Consider the following 16,479-nt stretch of genomic DNA (forward strand, 5'->3'; position numbering starts at 1 on the left):
TGTGACTGCTGATGTTGGTTTTGCCTTTTTCCATTACCAGTCCCCTTGCGACACTTGTTGAACTCCAAACTGTTCAAAGCACAAGAAGGAGGCCACTTCAGAAAGACCAGAATGATTCAGTCGTTCGCCCACCTTCTGTGTTTTTCCTCAAACTCACTCTCAAGCTTCATGACAACCAGGTCAATCTGTGTTCTCTGCATCGCAACATAAGAACATATAAAAACTTCCTACAGATCAAACATAACTGGCTTGTGTGGTTGTTTGGACAGTTCAAATGAGGAGTATAACCTCTTTGTTGTTGAAGTGTTTATACTGAATTATCATTACAAATTGAATTCTCCTACATCTTCTCATCCAGTTACTTTCATAATACATGAGAGAGGACACTTAAATTACTGAGCCCCAGTGAAAAAGAGAGAAAACCATTGTGTAGTTTAACTTGACAAACAAACAGTGAGGTAGCAGGGAAAACATTTTCTCAGATGTTACATTTAAGGCAAAGGTAGTGCAGAGCATTTTAGAAAACTGATGATGTCAGTGGACTAATAAGGAGCTGCAACTACCAAACTACCTGCATGTGTGTTAATTATTGGATGCTGCATTTGATTCATGACCTGAAGCCATGTAGGCAAAAACTGGAGGAGCAGCACAAGTGCAGCTGTCCAAGTCTGCTTTCTGTTTGTGTGACGAGGCAACTCTGTGTCAGTCTGATCTGTTTACTGCGCTCTAAAAATACCACGCTGTTACATTTCCATAGACTCGGCCCTGTCGTTTCATTTGTTTATACGGCGTCTTCAGATGTTGGCAACCCTGGATGTCCACATGGAAAGGAGCAGCCTCAGGATGCAAAAGACTTTCAGCTGTGTTCAGCAGATTGGAGGTGGGTGTAAAACATGCACAGTGTAGAAAGAGTCAAGCTGAGAGTCATCAGGCTTTCTAAAAAATTGATTTCACTCTCTAATGTTGTTCAAAAGATTTTTATCTTGAGCCCCACACCTCTTGTCGCCAGTGTGAAAATGATTCAGATTTAATGGTCAGTCTGTATGGTTTTAGCCTTCTGATTGTGGCAGTGACAAAAATCAGTGGCAGCAACAATCATTTGAAGTACTTTCCTTACATTTTTCCATTTAATTCTTTATACTTCAACGTCACGACATCTAAGTCTTTGAATAATGTTGTATTTTTATGACTGCATTGCTCTGCTACTTAAGTAAAGGATCTTAATACTTCTGCCACCTCTACAACACCCCCATTCTAATCACATAACTGGACAGAAACTGTTGAAATGATACAAAATTCTGACTTTAAACGCTCTGAAAAATGAAAACGTAGCTCTGTCTGTCATAAATTTTCTTAAAAAGCAGACAGTCAAAATATGGATCTACATCTTTCTCTACCCCAGAAATGAGATTCAAAACAAGTGTCTTGGAGGTAATGATCAGTTGCACACACCGTACCTGTATGCTATTGAATATTTGCTAAAATGTTGATTTCACAGAATAAATTTAAATCCTAAATCACTGTTGTAGGGAGTACTCAGATCCATAAATTAAAAGTAGAAATACACCTAATAATGGTAGCAATACAACGTATAAATACTTGCCAATTAGTAAAAAAAACAACTGTATTCAAGCCTAACTGAATTACTATTAACAGCAGCAGGTATCTAAATTATCACAGTTATGCAACACAGTCTCCTGTCTGTGTTTTGTTATAGGTTTTATATGATATTAATTTGAATAATTGATGCATTAACATATCAGTAGCATTTAAACTGTTTAAGTAAGACAAGTTTAACTGTATTTGGAGTACAAGCAAATATGCAGTTAAAGTACATATATCTCAAACTGACTGTTTTTCTCTACTGCTGACCAGGCAGGAAATGTGTAAAAGGCCGCAATCAAACAGCAATATTTCATTATGAAATGTATTTCTGCTGTAGGCCATGAAGGCTCATTGTCATCTCGTTTAACTTTTTCCACATTACAGATATGAATGTGAATGGAAAGACAGATGTCTTAAAGAATGTAGCCTAAAATACATATCAGCTTTATTGAAACAGTTAACAAGACAAAAAAATGGCAAAGATTATACAATAAGTGCAAGGTTTGTTGCAGTTCATGAAAGCCTAAAGCGTCGTGTGTGTAGTTACTCTAATAAGATAAAACATAGTTACATGGAGTATAATTTGTTTGCATGTGTTACAAGAGCAAACCCATTAAAAGTTGTGTTTCTGAAACTTCTTTTGAAGAAGAAAGCTTGTCAGGGTTCATATAGGCAAAGTGGTTTTTCTAAAGGCCTCTGGGGTTTCTTCATTCATTTCTGTCAATGCATAGTTTTCTCAAGTTAAAAAAAAAAAGCTACTTTGGCAGCATGTAGGAGGCAAACATGTGACACCACGATACATCCTAGTATGAATCCTTCAAAAATTAAAAAATCAAAGACAAAAAGTCCACTTGTTTGTTCAGATGTGACGGAGCTGCAGTTTCACTGTGACCGTCTTGTGTTTGAAGTCCGCTCACATCACGCACGGTTTGATGTCCTGACACACGCTCTGGGGATGGTGGTGGTGGTGGTGGTGATAGTAGGATCCACCGGCCGAGGGGTGGAAGGACGAGATGCCGTTAAAGTTCAACACAAAATCTTTCCTGTCGCACACCGAGGAGTGGCTCTGATAGCGTGGAATCCCCACTGTGGAAACAAACAGCGGGCAGAGTGAATATATGCGCATGAAGACGTGCAGAAATGTGCAGTCACTGTGCGTAAATGGAGCTTTCTATGTAAATTCTGCTGCACGCAAACTGTGTGGGACGTAAATAATGTTTATTTTGACCAGAAAAGAATGTTTTACATTCCACAAATAATGAAAGTAACATATTACGTTGCTTCTTAGAAGGCTAAATATTTATTCACTTAAGTTTATATTTTAGAATTTGACTAGTGAATATGACATATGAGGAAATTCCTTTTATATTGCCTTGATAGCTCCTAAATGGCTTTAAAATCAATTAAATTCAGAGATGAGGGCGACTAAAGTCTTGTTTAATTAAAAATAATTATTATTTCTAAAATATGGTCAGTTTATATTGAATATATAAAAGAATAAATCACTGTTTCTTTATTTTATAATATTTGCCGCCAGCAAACCTTCTGCAACTGCACAGCGGAGTGACACCTCAGTTGTCTCCTTCTATAAGCTGTTTCTAAAAATCTATTTAATGCTGTTATTTTTATTGAATCACACTCGGCATCAATCATTTGTTAGTGTTATTTTCTCTTTGGAATCCAGGTCTTTCTGGAGGATTTAATTCAGATTCAGGGACCATCTTTTGTGTCTGTAAGTGAGCCTCTATTTCCAGAAACAGAAAAATAAATGGGGAGGCTGCGGCTTCGTCAAGGTCATAAGGACTCCAGATGTGAGTGTGTTTTTCAGGGGAAGACAGCAGGCTTTATCCTGCGGGCCACAGCTCGCTGCCCTGCGCCCGTTTTTACAGACAACACAGCAGCCTGTGTGACTGACAGTACTGTTACCGAGCCTGTTGATAGCCTCCAACACATTTATCCTCCGTACAGGCTCAATTAAGACGCTGCGTAAAGTTTAACAACGCCTTCCGTCTCTTGTGGATACGCCGTGGTTGAAATCCACCGTCGGTGTGGTCCGACCTGCACAGTCTTTGTTTAGTTAACCTCTGGGACCCTTTCGGGCTCCAGCATGGGTTACTCGCCTCGCTGAAATCCCCAGACTTTAGTAAAGCCTCGCTGTGTTCTCTTAAAGTAAATGAGGGTGAACTGGGGAGGAGAATTAAGAGCGTAAAATCGCTGTTTTTCTTGATCTGTTAATTAGGCAAAAATAACCGTAACGTGTGATGCAGTTATGAATTAGGAAATCCTGCAAAATGAGAATTAAGCGGGCATGAAAACACACATTTTCACAAATTTCTGTAATTATTAGACAAAAAAGTAATTTTGAAAATTACTATTTTTCTGAAGTGCAGAGCGATGCATGATCCTGAGTGGACTTTAAAATTCAACAAATGTTGAAAACAAATGTATTATTCAGCAAAACGAATTAAACAGCTGTCACGTTATTCTGCATTTAATAAATGTGTGTGTTAGTGAACCGTTGCACTGCTAATGAGGACAAATGACTGCAAATTGTACATTTAGGTTTAATAGTACAACAATCTAAATCATTTTTATTTACGGTGCGCGAATATATGAACTCACTTTTGAAATTGTTTTACCTTGTTAATAAGTACAAAGACCCTGATTTTGAACTATTAGATATATTTGTGCAGTATCTATTTTTATAGTTTAATCATCACTCATTGAAAACATTTTTTAATTGTCATGCAGGCCTCTGCTGCAGCTCCAAATAGGAATCATGAATATTACAGTTTAGGCCTGCTTGTTGCACATACAGTTGAGATGTTGTGTGAATTATTTTCATGTGTTTCTATTCATTTGTTTATTTTTGGAAAATCTTCCAACGATAGGAGGCCGGGTTATCCATCGGCACTACGCGCCGTGTGTTAGTTTGTGGTACCTGATATGTCAGTGGAGTGGCTGTCCCTGCCGTTCTGGTGAAGATAACTCTGCTCCAAGGAGTAAGGCGACATGCCGGAGTGTAAACCGGAGGATGCGGGGCTGCTCGAGGCGAGAGGCTGCTGTTTGATGTAGGGAGACCCGCCGGAGGACGCCCAGTGTGCGGATGTACTGGCGTACGGAGAGTGACCGTCCAGTGCGCTGGCCATCGCTGGGGAGGACGGTACGGGACTGCTGCTGCTGTCCGGCCCGTAGTCCCCGTTAGGAGGTACAGGACAGCTCGCCATGTACGTGGATCCGGGACTCGGCGACATGTGGGGTACATGGTGGCCGCCGCTGAGCCCGTCGTACCCTCCGGCCATTGAATTGCTCATCATGTCCAAGTTATAGCTGTTACTGTGACAGGCGAGACTGGCCGACGGAGCCTGGAAGTCAAAGCTTTGCGGGAGAATTGAGGTGCCGAAGCCTATGCCATTCATCATCCGATACATGGGCTTCAGAGCTTGACATTTTCTTCTGAAACCTCTGGGTCTGCGACGAAACGAGCCTTCCTCGAACATGAACTCACTGCCAGGATCGATGGTCCAGTAGTGGCCTTTCCCCGGCCTGCCCAGCCCTTTGGGCAGCTTGATGAAGCACTCATTAAGTGAAAGATTATGTCTGACTGAATTCTTCCAGCCCTGATATGACCCCCTAAAGAAAGGGAAGCGAGCCTGGAGGAACTGGTAGATCTCACTGAGTGTCAGCCGTTTGGTGGGGGAGCTCTGTATTGCCATAACGATGAGAGCGATGTAGGAGTACGGGGGCTTCTCCGGCCGCCTCAGACCAGAGCTCGTCTTCTTTCCTTTGCCGGCAGTGGACGAACTTTCTGTGGCGGCTTGTGGGCTCAGCATGGCGGGATGCAGGACGCTGGATGCCGGGCTGGATCTCAGAGGAGGCGGAGGGTCCAGCTGCTGCTGAGGGGTCTCGGTCGTCATGTCAGCTCTGACGTACAACTGGCGTAGAGAAAAGAGAGGGAGGGAGAAAATGCTAACTGTGAGGTGTTTCAGAAGAGAAATATGTCGGGTTCCAGCGATCAGTGTCCTTGCTAGTGAGCGTTACACCGCCAGTGGTCCCCAGAATCCTCGCGCAAAATGGAGTGAAATCTGTCTCCAGTTACGCACGACTCTCCCGTTACGCACGGTGCTCCTTTGACGCATGCAGAACGCACGGCGGGTACGCACTGACAGGGAGAGGAAGAGGAAGAGAGAGTGGGGGGAGTTGGTTATCCACTGGAGACTGAGTGTCCGGGGCTGAAGTTCGACACAAGGGCTCCACTGGGTGTCACAGCGGTGCTAAGTGGCGCTCTATGACGCTCCGGGTGGCCATCGACAGCCTTAATAATCCCTCAAGTAGAGGAAACACGAAAACCCTTCGACTTATTGCGCGCAACAGTCCAGCCAAACAAAGCCCGACCACCTATCATTTCATAAATCTTTCTTCCCTCTGCGAGAGCCCCCCCCCCCCTTTCTCCTCATCCGCACTCTGCGCCTGCAAATCTCCCTGAAATCAGTGACGAATAGAGCCACCCCCCCCCCCATCCACCCTCATTCCAAATCTGGCCCATGTCCACTTAGCGTTCTCAGCAGCGTTAAAGCCCCACATTCTCTCCTCTCCTCGTCTTCTTTCTTCCCTCCCACCGCCTCTCTCCGAGTTCGGACTACACGCAATTAAGCCATCTATCAAACCTCCCCCAGACATCCCAATCAACAGCGCCACACGCCAGCCACACAAGTTAAAAGACGAACTTCCCCCCGCCCTCTGGTCCTTCATATACGAAGCTGTGATTTCACCCTGATGTGCCACGGAACATACATTTTCCTGACGCGAATAAACCACCACCAACATGTGCAGAAGGTCCATCTTGTATTTGATAGCACGGTGCCCAAAGCACACGGGCCTCCATGATGTCCGCGACAGATAATACCCAAACACATCAATGTGAAGCAATAAAAAAAACCGCACCGTCTTGTATTATTTGTATTATTTTGCTCATAATTTCCTCCCAAACTGGTCCAGAGGATAACAAAAACAAACTGTCGCAGTGCCGGGCTGGGGCGAGGAGTGTGAGAGATGGAGAGGTGGTGGTCTTTACCGTGCGTGTGTAAGCGGGGGGTTGCTCTGAGTAAATGACTTTGACATGAGTGGAAGCAGGCTTTTTCCATCAAGCCCGGCCCTGGATACCACACACAGCGCGCCAGTGTCAGCTTACCGCCCCGGGCCAGAGCCGGTCCCATGGGCCCCACGTTCATTAGAGAGAGAAAAGCGAAATTAGGCGAGCGGGCGTCGACAGTTTCCTCCCCTATGGAGACATCACACACAGATTTGTCCAACATGATGGAGTTCTATATCCCATAAAGGTAATATCAACATCCGCGCTGCGACGGAGCGGAGATTATTGGGCTTTGAAGAACTAAAAAAGCATCCCGTTTTCTGTCTGTCGCTGAACGGAGATCTTCCAGGTTATGTTGTGCGTGTTAGTAATGATTTCATTTTGTTTTTTACTTATTTATTTTTTAGTTATGTATAAGTAATGTTGCATGGTAAATATCGGTTGATTTCAGTCTTCCCATGGCTCCTATGCAAAACGTGTTAGGGAAACAAAATGAAACGGAACACGATCTGTTAAAAACTGCAAATAAAAAAAAATCCAATTGTTACTATTTTAGTTCACAAACTCTGTGTATCTGTGCACGTGCTTGCAGACAGGGCCTTTTTGAGTTTAGATATAGCCAGGAGGATTTTCCAAACAATTACCAGCAACAGTAACCTTTGCACGTTGTACAACAAAGGATGTGCGGATAAAATCATTTTCCACCATGACACACACACACAGCAGTTCGGTGGACCTTTACGGCCCCAGAAATTTCCTGCGACATCAAAACTTATGACCCCCGCCGAGATCAGGATGCCTTGGCCTGCAGAGGGAATCTTTGTTCTGGGAGCGCTTTGAAGGCGGCGATCCGGCCGCTTTTACGCACTGAGCTTATACGAGCTTCTAATTTAGTCTTTTGCAAATATCACGCGAAAAGATATTTAGAGGTGTGTGTTTTTTTTATTCAGAGGTTTGTCTTTGCAGTTCGGTCACGGCTGGAGGCCCATATGAGCCCACTGCCGACACTACAAGGCCTTCAGTTTGTTTTCATGTTGAGGATAAGGTATAATGTTTACTACTAGAAAATATGAGGCGGATTTAGAAAAAAAAATGACTTTAGGTAACCTCTGGAACTTGTTGAAATAAAAGGATTTTTTTCTTTTACAATATATTTCATATAAATATTAAATTATAAATAGATAAACTCCTTTAATTTTGTTTGTTATTTCAAAAAATATGTATCTACAAATATTAAGAAGCAAATGTGTCTTCAAATAATATGCAGCTACAATGTTTAAATGTGTAATAATTACCTCTGTCTTAATTGTTCCGTGTTTTGATTGTCTTTAGGTTTAAAATAGGCCAGGGATAAACAACATTCACCCAGTGAAACAATAACAAACACTAAGTTCAGGTCATTTTAACGGTAATCTAATATTCTTCGGGCTGCTCGGCTCCTCTCCTGGCCGCTCCGCCTGTGTTTCCTGTGGCGGGGCCTGCAGCTTTGGAGCTGCCTCTCCGGGACTCTGGGAGGTCAGGCGCGGTTCAGTTTGCCGGAGTGACAGACTGTTTGGACTTCCTAACATTGTGCCGGCCTTAAAGTTTGGTTTCATAACACTGTGGGTCTTAGTCAGGCTCGGAATAGGCCTGACTTCTTCCTCAGGCATGTAGCTTGAAGGAAGCGCAGGCTGAAATGGAAACGCAGAGAAAGTTTACACATTTGAAATGCGCGTCATGACAACAAGGATGTTGACAGAGTAGAGACACAGAGGCTGTTGGAGCTGAACTACAGGCCCTCTGGACAGGTGTGTTGTTCCGGAGTTTCACCTGCAGGTTGCAGCATTGTCCCTGAAAACGGGAGACAGTCTCACCTGTTACCTGTCTGACTGCTCCGTGCGCTGCAAACACACACCACCCGGCCTGCTGCTGCTTCAAATACACACAGTATGTGCCTGTTGGAAGAGCAAGTCAGTCAGATATGGCCAACTGAACAAATGGACATAAATATGATAATATCACCGAATCAAATGTTTAAAGATTATTTGCATCCTTAAGTTTTCCCCCCAAAATGGAAATGACAAAAATGCCACATGTGGTATTCAGTTTTGCAACCCTCCCTTCTGCTTTACAGTCATAATAACCTGAGAAATTCCACAACTCTAATATCCAAATAATTCAGCTCTCTTGAATTATTCAACATCTCCGAAGTATAAATAATCCGTTTTTTTCCACAACCAGAAATGTAACGCTTCAGTACATCACCGTTTCCTTTAAATTGTGCAACAATCTGCTATATTTCCTCGGCATCTGCGTTTAAATCGTCAGGAACCTAAATCTCATAGAAGATTTAAGTGCTGAAGTTATACATATTCTCTTAGAGTTGCATGAAAAATAATAGCAGGCTGTTGGAATAATTTTAAGGAGAGTTCCAAAGACTGAAGGTTGTTATTATTTATTAAATATCAAACATCGCCAACTAAATATTGAATTGGAGAAACATTTGGGACATAATACATTTAATACCTGATTTGCTGGAGATCATTAAGTTTAAACTAATAATAATAAGCAATTTAGCCACAGTTTCATTTCACATTCATTTGTTCTCATTGCAGGTCGGGATTAAATGTGGTTTCTCGTCGATGCATTGTATTCAGAGGGTTTATTTATTAAAGCCCTTAGACTGGGTGTCGGTGGACGGACGGCCGCTGAGTCTGGGGTCCGTTTCAGGACCGTGGAGAGCAACTCAGCCTCCTCCGGACAGGAGCAGTAAACAGCCTGCAGGACTGTGCGCGCACATTTCTGATGATGATATTATGTATGCGTGTAAATGTAACATCTGGCCAACATAAATAACACAAATGTCTGAAAAAAAGGAGGCCGACTTGGACTGCAGACGCATTTCACACCCCATGTTTCTCCTCGTTTTGTACAGTTTATTAACAGTTTTTTTTTTAACAAAGCAGTGATCATGACATTACACCAGCTGTACCACCAAATGATATTTTAGCCAACATTATGCAGCACAATACAAAAATAACAACAGTAAATACAATTTAACAGTAATTGTAGTTAAATTCCCTTCATTCCTGATGGGTTCTTCTGGATGGAAATCATTACATTTGATTTTGGCCAGTGGAAGATTTTATTTGTAGAACTGCTTGTCTGAAATGTAATGTGAGAACCTATGTACACACACTTCACCGCAAAAGAGGCATTTCTGATGTCTTTTGACGTCCATGTGGAGTGATAGCAACACAATTGGGAGTGTTGGGTTTAATATTTATTCTTTGACCTGTTGTTTTATTTTACCTGTTGCTGCGCTGATTATTTTTGCCACTTTGAATACGTACCTCCTGATAAATATTCACAAAAATTCTAAGAGGAGCCCGGAGGCAGTAACCAGGACATGAAGTTTGAGTCTAGGCTATTATTTTGAAGCAATCAGTTCCTTCTTTTTTGCCTTTTCAATAGAGTCTACCATAGCCACTGCTGTCTAGCAGGTGTAAGGCCCACCAGCTCCCTTCAGCAGCTGCCTCTGATCTAACAACGCCCTTCCCTTTCATGTCTGCAATGAACAACTCAGTGAACGACATGCTTCCATTGTTTCAAGTTTTTTTTATTCATAAAAATAACAGGCATGCATCGATCATTCTCAGGAAAACGGGACATTTTTCCATGCGCTTCTAGTGCAGCCACGTGAATCGTAACGCAGCTCAGTCAGTATCTTTTTACACAGATATATACATACAATATTTATACAGCAGGTCGTACAAAACATTAAAGTATAAATAGACTGATAGGGTTTTTTTTTTAACATGGCACTTGGCTGCCGTCATACAGTAGAAATGACCAATGAACCATGAATAGATGAGTACTCACTCTCTAAACCACACACACACACACACACACACACACACACACACACACACACACACACACACGCACACACCTACACACACACACACACACACACACACAGTGGAATGTCTTGCGATGACACTACTAATTTGCTTAAGTCACCACACAGATCTATACAGACAACACGCCATGTTGTTTCTTTTCACTGCTAAATGACTGACAGTAGTCCTGATGAGACACACAGTCCCACACACTTAAACAGTTAAATCACTCAAAGCTAAAATCACCCACAAAAGTGCACACCATGCGTCAAAACGCACGCGTCTGACAGCAGTCCAAGTGTCTCACGACAGCAGGGAGTCTATATGGAAACCTCGCGCCTTGCTGGGCATCTTGAACGCGGCCTCAGGTGCGGCCATGCCGGCTGCGGTGTGCCGGAGGTATGTGGGAGCATCCCTGCTGGGCTCTGTGCCGCTGTACGCTGCCTCTGACAGGTAAGTGTGCTGTGTCGGGTAGTTCAGAGTGTAGGGAAGCAGGTGGGCCCCTGGGGACCAGTACACCCGGGGCCCGGGGTGCTCTGCGTCAGCGTGGCTCTCCTCCCTCCGTTTGAAAGGTGTGCTGAGGATGCTGTCAATGGCGAAGGAGCTGGAAAACTTTGCCCCCACCCTCTCCTCCGGGGCGGGGAGACGGGTGTCCTCACTGAGGATGTCCGGGCTCTCCTGCTCCTTGTGGGGCCTCTTGGCGATGCGCTTCCTCCTGCGACGGAACACCCCGTCAGCGAAGGTGTACTCGCTGTGCGGGTTGAGCATCCAGTAGTTGTCCTTGCCCCAGGGCCTGGACGGGTCCCGCAGCACTTTGAGGAAGCAGTCGTTGAGTGACAGGTTGTGGCGCACCGAGTTCCTCCAGCCGGTGTAGCTGCCGCGGAAAAACGGGAACTTCTTCATCAGGTAGTCGTTGATCTCTGCCAGAGTGAGGCGGCCGCTGCTGGACTCCCGGATGGCCATGGCGATGAGGGCGATGTAGGAGTAGGGAGGCTTGGGTCTGCGGGTGTAGGGCTTCCCCTTGCCGCCGTCGCCGCTCTGTGTGACAGGTGCCGGGCTGTTGGCCACGCAGTCCCCGTCCGACCCCAGCTCGTCTCCGGACAGCGGAGACGGGACTCCTCCGACCGCGTCCATACACAACTCCAGCGGCTTCTGCGCGAAGTGGTGGGCAGAGAAAACTTCAAGTTTCATTTTTCCAACTAACAGGATGATCTTCTCCTCTCAGTAACCTGGCAGCCGGAACTGTCTCTTCTGTCGGAGTGTAGTCTCGGCTGAGCAGCAGAGCAGGTGTAGGAGTCCTGACAGCAAAGTGTTGCTGTGGTGTAGAGGCTCGACCGTAGCGCTGGAGGCACCCTGAGCCTCAGTATGGAACAGCTGAATACAGATCTGTCTCCGGAGACACGCTTGTCTTGCTATAATATAATGCCTCGGCAAGGGACGGCCCACAGGCGGAGTTTCCAGCCCGAATCCATTGAAGCGATTGAGTGATATAGTACATGTATGTTTACAATTGGACGCTGACATGCCACGCCAGGGAAGAAGAAAAGTGGGAGGGTAAGTGGGGCGAGACAGGACAGGTATGGAAAATATAATTAGTCTAAAATGCAACTATCTATCTATCTAATAATATATTATCAGTGGATATAATTAGATATGCCATTTTCTGGTTGCGTCGTTGAATGACAATAAATAAACTTAAAAACAGACTTTATCCTGTAGTCCTGGCTCTGTTTGAATGTTTCTACAAGTGAGATTTTAGGCTTTTCCAAGGGAAAATTGCACAATTTTACGCACAAGCTCTATCCTTACACAGAACAACAGCAGACAGACAGATGACAGCATAACAGAGAGAAAAACAGACAAGCTTGCTGCTGCTTTGCACCTCAGCCTCCTACACCCTCCGCCGGTGTTGCCGTGGAACGAAGAAGTAATACAAATAAAAGAAATAGTTTTGGAAGAGTTCCACGCAACACACAATGAATGATATGCAAGCTATCGAGTTAAGCAATAAGACTGAGGGAATGAAAGAAAACAACACACAGATCGTCTGGGAGGTCACAGGGAGTTCAGAGCTGAGGACCATTGCACCTGCATGCAAAGAAACAGCGGAGCGAGGAGCAGGGAGGAGCAAAACAAGCATTTCACCCCGTCTATGAGCCAGTGATGCAAATGAGGTGGGAGGATTCTGAGTCGCTCAACAACTTATCTACAAGAACCTGTACGAGAATTCTCCTGTATTGCTTTTTCCGCCACAAGTGTAAACCGCTTTCTTGGGTTGGGTTGGATTTTATTTGGGATTTAGTTGGTGTTTTAATGTCCAGGATGAGTCCTTACAGCTCTCAGACCATGTACCTTAAGGTCTGATATAGTCCACTATTATACTATTTCCTTTAGTAAAAGGAAATTGTGGAAATGATTCTTGAACAAATAAATAGACAAGGTTCACATCCTTGCCCTGACACCACTTTATTAACTGTATTTCATACTGTCTGTGAGCCAGAACATTTGCTGGTGAGACTGGACTCTCTGCTTCACTTGCTGCACAGCAGGTAACCAAAAACACTCAGTTCACCAGAGGTGCACACACTGAGTTATTAAGTGCTGTGGGCCAAAATCCCCACACTGGCCAGCCAGTAATCTGAATATATCAGCTCCAATTTTTAAAACTAATGTAGTAAAATCTCGTTTGAAGTAGGTATGATATTCCATCATCGGTACACCTCAGTGGATGTTTTATCTATATCTATTAAAAGGACAGACTTTATTGCATTTTAGCATCATATTTTAGCCTAAAAAAGTGCGATATGAGCATAAATGTATAATGGTTTGCATAGTGAAAGGACATTTAAGCTATAAGCAGCCCCGAAAAACAAACATAATCAAAATGAAATATGACCTTGAAAGAAGTTAAATATCTATATAGAATGAAACACCTAGCATATGTTATGGGCAAAAATTATGTGTAAATCTGTTTAAAAATTGAATAAATTGACAAAAATTCACGTCACCCCTGTGCTGGCCCCCTGCTGACAGTTTAGTTCAGTTCTTTGCAAACTCAAAGAGAAGACAAAACTGATCAAAAAAGGTTTAGCAGAGAATTCAGGAACATTTGTCTTTCTGAGTTTTGTGAATGTTGCAACAAATATTTGTTGACATGTTAATTTTAACTTTGAGCTATTAATCTCTGACACATTCCACTTGTCTGCTGACATTTGACCAAACTACAGTCAATAATCTGGTATTTAGGGGCTGTAGCTACTGTAGCAGGTTTAAAGTAAACTGACGCCCCTAAACCTGTAAACCAACTTGTGTACTTACTCTTCTCCTGTCAGCATTTTGGCCAGATGACATGCAGTAAGAGTCTGGAGAGTTTTCATGAGTTATGAGCTTGAACTCCGACCAGTTAAACTGTCTCCTTCAGCTTCTCCTCCTCTCTCTCCTGCTCAGACTTTGCTGGGTCTTGAACGACTTCCTGCAAGTTCAACTCTCTACACAGAGCTTCTGAAAAAGATTTATGGTGATCCTGTAATAAATTTTGAGAGTGATGCTAAACAAGAACCACATGAAAGCCTCCCTAAAGTATAAGATAACGTCAGTGCAAATGGCCTCAGAGAGAGCAGAACGTGCTGAGGTATGAGTCTGTTTGGCATCCTGAGCAGGTTGTGCATCTGCACGTTTAAATGCTATCCCATAATTATCACTTTGCGTGTACATGACAGGCATGAAGATATCACCCTGAACTGCTTGTGTGTGTGTGTGTGAAAGCGACAGCATTTGGAGGGTATGCAGGTTAATTATGTGAACTCTGTGTCTGTTTTTCCTGCTTTGTTAACGAAAGGCCTGATGGCAGCTTGTGAAATAAAATTTTTTTGTTGTTTTTGTGTCTGTTCAGCTCAAATACGGGAGTGGAAATGGAACAAATCTGTGTCCTTGATTGTAATGAATAAAGCTGTTGTTGACCTTTGTGGGTAAACTACAGTTTTGTCCCTCTGTCAAACGGGGCCGTTAGCTGCAGGAGTGTGGGTTTTCTCCGGGTACTCCAGCTTTCTCCCACAGTCCAAAGACATGCTAAGGCTAGCTGGTACTTCTAAATTGTTTGTCTCTATGTACAGCCCTGTGATAGACTCAGCTGGGATAGACTTCAGCCCCACCATGACCCTAATGAGGATTAAGCGGTGTATAGATAATGGATGGACAGATAGTTGCAGGAGCCCAAATATATTTATTTCAGATTATAGCAGAAGGCCTACAGCTTCTTGCAGTCATACAAATGTGCTCTCACAATCCAAACTTTAAGTCCCCATGACTACAAATTAAATAGGTGTGCTGTGCATTCCCAGAAAACCATTAGTGATTTGTTGATTTACTGCAGGACCCTACCTAAAACTTCAAATAAAATGAGAATATACAGATAACTGCTTCATAATCTGACTTTATGACCCAACAGGTAGGACAAAGACTCTCCAGCAGGGCTTGTTCTCAAGTTCAGGCATCTAAAATTTGACTACAGGGACAGACTCACCTGCACTTGGTATTTATTGGTGAAAGAACAACTAGAGGACTAGTCTTCAGTATCAGAGCACTTTGTACAGCCTTCCACCAACACAAGCTCTGTCCATTACATCCTTGCTTGGTCATGTAACATGGGTAATTTTCACCTCTTTCATCCAGTGACAACCGCAGTCATGTCTTGGGAAAAGTGTCCACATTTTAGAAACCACTCATTGAACAGTGAACTCACAGTCACCACCAATGTTCCCTGTAATTTTTCATGAGTCTGAGCAAACACACAAACTCCCTGAGCGTCCCTTGAACCACTGTGAGCAACATCAGACGTGTGCACTGTGGTCACACCAGCATCACATCCATTCAAGTTACATGGTTTATTAAAAGAATCAAATTACAGCATTTACATTTCTGTTAAAACACTTTGTCAACAGGAGCCAGTTGAAGACTGCAGTGATTTTAGTGACACTACAATGTATAAGAGTGAAGTTATTGAATATTTGTCTCTCTTTACTGTTGCAGCAGTTTTGCAAATTGCAGACGGACCCTGTTCACTCCATAGACACCAATGTTATTCCTGTAGCTTGAAAGACAGCTACTTTTGATAAAACTGGGCTTGTAGCACATTGTCTGCCTTGCAACAATGGGAAAGAGGCACCGTTTATGTTTAGACAACCTATATCTAATGAGTTATTGATGCTGGAAGTCTGAATCTGTGAATATCTTTCCAACTTTACTGAACTTGGGGCCACTACCACCTAAGGAGTGATATATTTAATTTTGAAAAAAGCATTTAGCCATACTTAAAGCTTTAAGTGCTTTATTAACACGGAACTAAAAATTTTGTATTGTTTTATTATCACAGGTTCTGTCTGAAAAGAGGTGGCATCATTTTAAACAGTGAAATCAAACTAATAAAATGTAATGACCAACCAGTGAGCAATACTGGATTCTGCAAAAACATAAACAACTTTTTTAAAAATCTAAATCTTATCTTAACACAGTTAATGTATTAACTTATTTTTGTGTGTATGCATGTATTTATTGATTTATTTAGTACTGTTAACATATCAGAGTTCTGAGTGAATTTTTCTTAAGATAGGCAAAGGCCATTTATTGATTACATATAGGCTGTTAAATGTTTATTAAAAACTAAAAAGCATTTAAAAAAAAAAAACAACTTAGGCATTTATTGAGTCACTAAAATACTGTAGAGTACAGACCACATCAGCATGATTATAAGCATCCTCTGGTAAATTAACAACCAGATACTGATGTCTCTCACCATATGGACTTCAGGAGATGACTGGGGGATGATAAACTGTGACCTACTGGTTGGGTTCTCTCTGTTCTCATGTTTCTTACATGTTTGTCCCCTGACAGCCGGGTCCTAAT

The 16,479-nt window shown here is 43.0% G+C and overlaps 2 protein-coding genes across 2 annotated transcripts; both read right to left on the reverse strand.

The window, feature by feature from the left end:
* Positions 1-2,028: 2,028 nt before the first annotated feature.
* On the reverse strand, positions 2,029-6,041 carry LOC111573395 (forkhead box protein F2). Its single transcript, XM_023277522.3, has 2 exons — positions 4,547-6,041; positions 2,029-2,691 (listed from the first exon to the last, which is right to left on the reverse strand). Exons 1-2 carry the CDS (start codon positions 5,520-5,522, stop codon positions 2,519-2,521), a joined length of 1,149 nt encoding a protein of 382 aa, XP_023133290.2. The 5' UTR covers positions 5,523-6,041; the 3' UTR covers positions 2,029-2,518.
* A 4,233-nt stretch (positions 6,042-10,274) lies between these two features.
* foxq1b (forkhead box Q1b) lies at positions 10,275-11,970 on the reverse strand. Its single transcript, XM_023277521.3, has one exon. It carries the CDS (start codon positions 11,767-11,769, stop codon positions 10,882-10,884), a length of 888 nt encoding a protein of 295 aa, XP_023133289.1. The 5' UTR covers positions 11,770-11,970; the 3' UTR covers positions 10,275-10,881.
* Between the last annotated feature and the right edge of the window lie 4,509 nt (positions 11,971-16,479).

This window comes from Amphiprion ocellaris, chromosome 2 (genome assembly GCF_022539595.1).
Source record: "Amphiprion ocellaris isolate individual 3 ecotype Okinawa chromosome 2, ASM2253959v1, whole genome shotgun sequence".
NCBI lineage: Eukaryota > Metazoa > Chordata > Actinopteri > Pomacentridae > Amphiprion > Amphiprion ocellaris.

What these genes read in the sequence shown, in the direction of transcription:
- LOC111573395 (XM_023277522.3), bottom strand. Translation starts at nt 5,522, where the DNA reads ATGACGACCGAGACCCCTCAGCAGCAGCTGGACCCTCCGCCTCCTCTG. An exon ending in CCACTCCACTGACATATCAG is followed by an intron (nt 2,692 to 4,546) that starts GTACCACAAACT and finishes TTGTTTCCACAG; the next exon opens with TGGGGATTCCACGCTATCAG.
- foxq1b (XM_023277521.3), bottom strand. Translation starts at nt 11,769, where the DNA reads ATGAAACTTGAAGTTTTCTCTGCCCACCACTTCGCGCAGAAGCCGCTG.